The sequence below is a fragment of the Ammospiza caudacuta genome, chromosome 11, assembly GCF_027887145.1.
Source record: "Ammospiza caudacuta isolate bAmmCau1 chromosome 11, bAmmCau1.pri, whole genome shotgun sequence".
Lineage (NCBI taxonomy): Eukaryota > Metazoa > Chordata > Aves > Passeriformes > Passerellidae > Ammospiza > Ammospiza caudacuta.
The window spans coordinates 21410782-21417587 of NC_080603.1; the positions used below are offsets into that span (position 1 = coordinate 21410782).

A 6806-nucleotide genomic window follows, 5' to 3' on the forward strand; every position below is an offset into this window, starting at 1 on the left:
TCTTTAATTGCCTATTTTTGACTCATGTGGAGTCTTGTTTGTACAACAGAGAATCATTTTCATCCACTCAACTGCCAGGTATGACATTCTATGAGTAAAAGATCTCATGTCATCAAATCCCATACAGAGTAATTTTCCTTTAAAGACACCATTTTAAATTTATCTCAAAGTCCAGCTTAGCTCTCAGTACCACATTTATGCCAGTACCACCAAATTGTACCAGCATTACGGGATTATGAACTGAGATCACTTACCCTGTCAAGTCTGGTTTCACACTGACACTTCCAAGCAGGGCAGGTGCTATATTTTATTAGTTACAGAGATTCACTGTGCATCCAGAAGCTGCCCTCTGCACCCTGCTTTTATAGCAGGATTCAATACAGCTGAGCAAATACAACCTCTGCATTATAGATGAGGTACAGGGAGGTGATGGGAGCAGGGTAAATGCTCTCATCAGGTGGAGTTTGCACAGGGAAATAGAAACACACAGATACTCTCAGGACCAGGGAAAAGGAGGAGGGAAAATGTGTTTGAAGGCCCAGGAAAACCTGCTCAAAGGGTTTCTGTCCCAACCAACTCTGTAATCCCTACCCAAGGCCTGGATGCAATTACAACTCCACTATATTTCCATGCCTGACTTAAATTCTCAACACTGCAGCCAAACAGGGGGAAAACCCCCCAGACAAATCCAAAGTACTAGTTGCTAATAACTTCTAAACAGCAAACCAAGAGCAATTCCCCAGCCCAGAGTCGTGTCTACTCACCTCCATTTGTCTCGGGGATATTTAAGGCAAAGGCTCATTTTTGTCCTGCAGATTCCGTGCTGCTGCTCTGGGTTATTTTGCCAGGTCGTAAAAAGGCTCCTGAGCAAAAGGAAGAGGAAAGCAACACGTAAAGCAAACACAGAAGCCCAAGAGGAAAGCTACACCCTACAGAGCAGCACTAATAGCAACGAGACTCGCAAGGAGAGAACACTCCCAGTTAGTAACTTTTTCCATCGATACATCTGTTACAAAACAATTTAGCTGCAAACTTCTCTTCCTCCTTACAAGCAAGGCTTTGCTATAGAGGAGACCTCAGATAAACTAAGTGATGAATGTGGGGTTTGTCAGGGGTTTTTTTTGGGCTTTTGTTTTTTTTACCGAGTAAGCAAATTATTGAAATATAAACTAGAAGCTCAGCTGACTGCTTTAAAAATACACTGCTGGGCAGTAATTATGACAAGGTGCATTTGTCCATGCTTCAGGGTTTTTTTTTTAAATTCAAAAGTCTTCAACAGAAGCAGAGTAATATTTGAAATAATCACCTATGGGAGTTTCTGGCTAGCAAGTGCAGCAGAGGTGAATGTTCAGATGATTAATAACTTAATTTTTTAAGAGCTTGATGGGCAGACAAGGAAAATATGCCAAACTGTCCTTGCCTCAAGAAGGATTTTTAAGTGCCAAAACAGAACTGCAGTGAGAAGGAAAACTCATGATTTCACCTCTAAAGACTTTCAGGGTAGGGAGATGTGTGGAGGGGCAGAGGGATTGCTGCAGCAGCAGAAGCTGCTGGGCCCAGCTGTGTTTTCACATTCTTGCCTCAGTGGATTTGAGCTTCTCCAAGAGCCAGGGCTGCTCCTCGGTGTAGGTCATAGGGTAGCTACGTGTGTGAGCCCACAGGGGCAGTGTGGAAACTTCTGTGCTGACAGTTGATGTGTGGCTTGGAAGAAATAACAAACAGTTTGGTTTGAATTAAAAAAATCCGAGAGGTACATCTTGCCAAATGTTAGTCAGAAAGGAAAGCTGATGGATGTATCGTGTATGAAAACTCCCAGGGTGCAGCAAATTCATTTGTTTTCCAAAAGCCAGTATCAGGTTCTTCCCTTGCCTCAGAACAAACCTGGAACTACTTCAGGGAGGTTGAGAGAAATTAAGATTCCATTCAGCAGGGTAAATGAAGTCTGCCTTGAGCACAGAGCCAGGAAATGCTGTATGCAGTAGCAGGTGTGAAGGAGCTGCTGCAGGAGTTTTCCTATTAAATGTAATATCAAGCCCCATCCCCATGCCCCTGTGACATCTTGCTTTGCTGTTTTCCATCTCCATGGGCTGGTGGATTTTAAAAAATTATGAGTTACACGAGGAGACACAGCTCATGTAATGAGATGATCAGGCAGATCATGGGAGAAAGGAGCCATCTGATTCCCATCTGGAATATTAAGAGATCTGGATCCACTTGGTTCCCAAATCTCCTCAGACCCAAAGGAGTGGGTCTGCCTGTGCCCTTCCTTGGTGCTCCTTGAAAACTGCAGTCAGCATCTCCTCCATGTCTTGTTTTCTGAGGGAGTTTTCCCATATAAGACTCTCTCAGCCATGAGCAAACCTGAAATCCTTCCATCCACAGTGCCAAGGTAAGGCATGGTCCTGAGACAGAGGCCTGAAAGGGACAGAAGTGTCCCCAGCCCTGGCACACAGGCTCAGGAGGGACAGAAGTGTCACCAGCCCTGGCATACAGACCTAGGAGGGACAGAAGTGTCCCCAGCCCTGGGACACAGACCCACAAAGGACAGAAGTGTCTCCAGCCCTGGGACACAGGCTCAGGAGGGACAGAAGTGTCCCCAGCCCTGGCACACAGGCTCAGGAGGGACAGAAATGTCCCCAGCCCTGGCATACAGACCCAGGAGGGACAGAAGTGTCCCCAGCCCTGGCACACAGGCTCAGGAGGGACAGAAGTGTCCCCAGGCCTGGCACACAGACCCAGGAGGGACAGAAGTGTCCCCAGCCCTAGAGACAGGCTCAGGAGGGACAGAAGTGTCCCCAGCCCTGGCATACAGACCCAGGAGGGACAGAAGTGTCCCCAGCCCTGGGACACAGGCTCTGGAATGACAGGAGTGTCCCCAGGCCTGGCTTGCTTGTCTCCCAGCTGGGAGCTGCTCCCTGGGCAGGGGTACCCTCCACCTTCCCCTCCAGTGCAGTGATTGTGCAAATCCAGGAGCAGCACCTGGCCAAGGGTAGAAGGCTGAGCCCTGAAAACACTGTACAAGAGCTGAGAACTGATTTTGGAGGGACAGGACAATTGACTTAAACCACTGAAGTCCCTGTGTATAAATCCAGGCTTCTAGAAGAACAGAGAACCCTGTTTCTTTAGTCTTTTTGGATTATTCCTTTAAGAATGTTCCTTTAGGTCTGGCGTGACATGGCAGCACACTTTCCCCTCCTTTGTAATTTTCTCTCAGAGAGAGCATCTGGTCTTGCTGCCTTTCTAGCTGGTTAAAAGCTTGACATGTCAACTCTGAATAATTGAGCCAGGTTAATGATAGAACATAATTTACAAGCCTCCCAGCATATAAATTGGTTGGTACAGCTGTTTGGAATAATTGCCAGCAATGGATTTGTGCTTTCTCACTATTCACAGAGCTGGTCACCTTATGAAGGAAAATCAAAGGAGTACTTCCAGCACAATTATATTTAAGCTACTGGCTTTCAAAGGGCCTTTGAAGCAAAATATTTTCTTCATCATTATTAAAGCAGCACTGAGAGAAGCATGGGTAAATTCTTAGGTACCAAACCTGGCTCTGTGTGCAACAAGGACTAAGTTTATAGTCAATCCAGGGGCTGGTTACTACCTAAAATACTGAAATCGTCCTGCTGTCCCCTCTCTGTATAATTTTATATGTAAATTTTATTAATATTTGAACGGAACATATATTTAACTTTTGTAATGAATTAAAATTAATTGTACAATTACATTTCAGTATGTACACCTCCCTTGCATCACTGTATTGCCTCTGGGGATTGCCTTTGACTTTTGATGTTTTGAGTATGACCATTTGCTTTTCTTCCCCTCTCTGTTCTCAGGATATTTTATTCCTTATTTCAAAGACAGACCCCAAACACCCTCCACTCCACTTTTTTTTTGAGAAAATCCCGTTCACATGATAGTTTTGTGATGCTTGATTATCTGTGCTTTCAGAGAAGCATAGAAGTTGTGTTTCAGTACTTACAGAAATTCCCTCTTACATTTTATTCATGGTTCAAAGTAACTGGATATTCTTATTGATAGAAACAGCTGAATGTTTCTGAGTCCTGCTAATTTGACCTCATAGTAATTCATAGCAGATGCATCACAAATTAATTATGTGTTCTGGGAAAAAAAGATTCCCTATCATCCCTTCCTCTGGTTGCTGCCATTTAATTTCACTGGTGCATCTCTTGTTGATGTTGTGCGAGACACAGTAAATCTTTACAGTCTCTTTTCTGTCCATTGTTCATAAACATCTGTTGGTGTCGGTTTTAATTTACTTTCCCCTTCCACTAAATTTTACTTGATCTGTATCCTCACTAATGACTTCTGCATGTTAATAAGTGATCTTGCTCTTCTCCGTTTCTATTTTGTGGTTTGTCGGCAGGGGATTCTAGCAGAGACAGCAGTATTAAAAGCATGGGTGTGGGAAGTGGAAAGGGCTGATGTAATGCCCTAATTCCAGGTGGGAATGCTGCAGAATAGGGGTGTATCCCCTTGCAAGCCCCTTTGGTGTCAAGTCCTCCTGGCAATAAATCCAAATGCTGAAAAAGTGGGAGGGAAGAGCCATGAAAACACTGAACACCTTGGAAAGCCTTACCTGCAGGGATAACTTCCAGGGTAACCCCATCTGTTCAGTTCTAAGAATTTAAGGGATGCTTGATTAGTCTTAAACACGCTATAGAAAAAATACAAATGTAATAATAAGGAAACCTTCAATGTGCTAAAATGAATGTAAATACATAGTGATGATAGTCAAACAGAGATTTGCAAGAACCTGCAAAATCGTAACAGGAGAATCTGCTATCAGAACAATTCTCTGGAGGCTTTCTAGGCCATCCATCCTTGGGAGTTTAAATGTGACCTAGCTGAAAATCCTATAATGAAATGGGCTTGAGAACATGATGTGTCATCAAAACCACCAATTAAAACAAAAATCATGGATCTGGGCTCTAGTGGCTAGGCTACCTTTGCATAACCTTGAAAGGGACCATAAATAAATATATAAATTACATATAAACATTACATATGGACATTATATTTTATAAATAACATGTTTCTTCTACATTTCCTGAGCATTTCTGATAAAAAGCAGGACCCAGAACCAGGACTTTAAAAATACAGATTGTTTCATGTAAGATCAGCAAAAGCAGCCAAGAAAACACTTCCAGGGATTAGGTGCATAAAAGGAATTATGTGTTTCATGGAAATATTTAGAACAGCTGAGATTAAAGAAGTAACCCTGACCCAGAGGCTATTCTAAGATATTGGATGATTCCTCATGAAGCCAAATTTCCTGAGAGGTTTGAGCAATGTTTAGTGGGCATAAGATGTAGCCTCACCTCCTCTGGATAAAAAACACTCTTACACTCACACACTGTTGGGTTACATTGGGAAGGGGAAGGCACATTTCCAAACCCACTCAGTACTTCACTAAAATTCCCTTTGGTGATACAAATTCACCCTGGAATTTTATACCCAAAAGCAGATAACTTAACTAGGATTCTTGCTTGTCTTGATCCTTGTCTGTCTGTCTATCTGTCTATCTATCTATCTATCTATCTATCTATCTATCTATCTATCTATCTATCCATCATATCCAGCTTAGCCTGAGGCAAAATCTGCCAGCTTTTCCCATGGGCAATACCTGGGATGTGCCTCTCAGCACAGCCTGGCCAGGACTACTCTCTCCTTGGGAAATCCTGGGAATATCTGTTGTGCTTTCATTGCTTGTGGCATTTAGATTTTATTTGGGGACAGAGGAAGGAAACACTGTGAGTGTAAGAGTGGGAGGGAAGCAGTACTGGGTAGTGTCTGTTTTCCAAAATTTTAGCAATGTGAGCTCTGGTAGTGAGTTTGTGTGTGCTGCTCAGGTAAAAACCCAAACCCAGTGTCCTGGTGGATTAGACTCACCTCTTTTATGCAAAACCACCTTGCAGGAGGCCTACCCAGGTAAATTTTGCACCTTGTTTTGCAAACTTTTATCAGCACTGCTGTACAAGGTCTCTCCTTGCAATTTCCACCCTACAAGGGCTGCATTTTAATAGGGAGGAAACTGAATCCTGTAACTCAAGCTGTCTGTGATGTGAATGAGTAAACCATGGGAAAACATGAGAGGAAACATCAGCTACAATATGAGAACAAACAAACAAACTTGATATTTACCTTCCTAGAGAGAAACAGGACAGAATTTAAGATTATTTTCTTGCTATTAGCATACAAAAACCTGAGCACACCTAACAAAATCCCTTTGAGATAACTGTGTGTTATTGCCCAATTCTTTTAGGTTTTTAGCATAGATGCAATTTGGTATGTGATTCCTGCCAGTGTAAGAGTTTGGAAAGGAAACAAAAGACCTATTAATGCCTTGAAAAATCCATGTGTTTCCCTCCTTGGGCCTCTATGCTCAGCGTGACCTCCGTGGCTGTCCTTTATTCACATGGAAATGTTCTTGTCCTTAGCCCCTTGCCAGGAGTTAATTTTTTTGCAGGGCTCTGCTGTCAGCCTTTGGCATTCCTACCAAGGCACTTCCATTGCATGTGCCTTCTCTTGGCTCCCTCTCTTGGGAACTGAGACCTGTAGCACACCAAGGGCTGGTCAGATCCTCTGCAGTGGATTATTCTTTGTATTCTCTTCCTGGCTTTTTTCCCTGTGCTGTCTCCTATCTTCTTATTATCCTAAAGCTGATTTTTTCTGACCTCATCTTAAATCTGATACTGCCTTTGTGCTTTTCTCCCTTGCAGTATTGCTGTTCTAAATGTTTAAAGCTTTTTGGTTCTGCTTTCAACTTCACTTTGCTGTCCCAG

General features: G+C 43.1%; 1 protein-coding gene across 1 annotated transcript in view; it reads right to left on the reverse strand.

Moving 5' to 3' along the window:
• The window catches only part of LOC131562501 (calcium-activated potassium channel subunit beta-2), a 137904-nt gene extending 137068 nt beyond the window's left edge, over positions 1-836 (reverse strand). The window contains exon 1 of the mRNA XM_058812275.1: positions 765-836. Within this exon, the coding sequence (XP_058668258.1) occupies positions 765-802 (38 nt within the window). The 5' untranslated portion in view covers positions 803-836. The remainder of the gene's footprint in view (positions 1-764) is intronic.
• Positions 837-6806: the final 5970 nt, after the last annotated feature.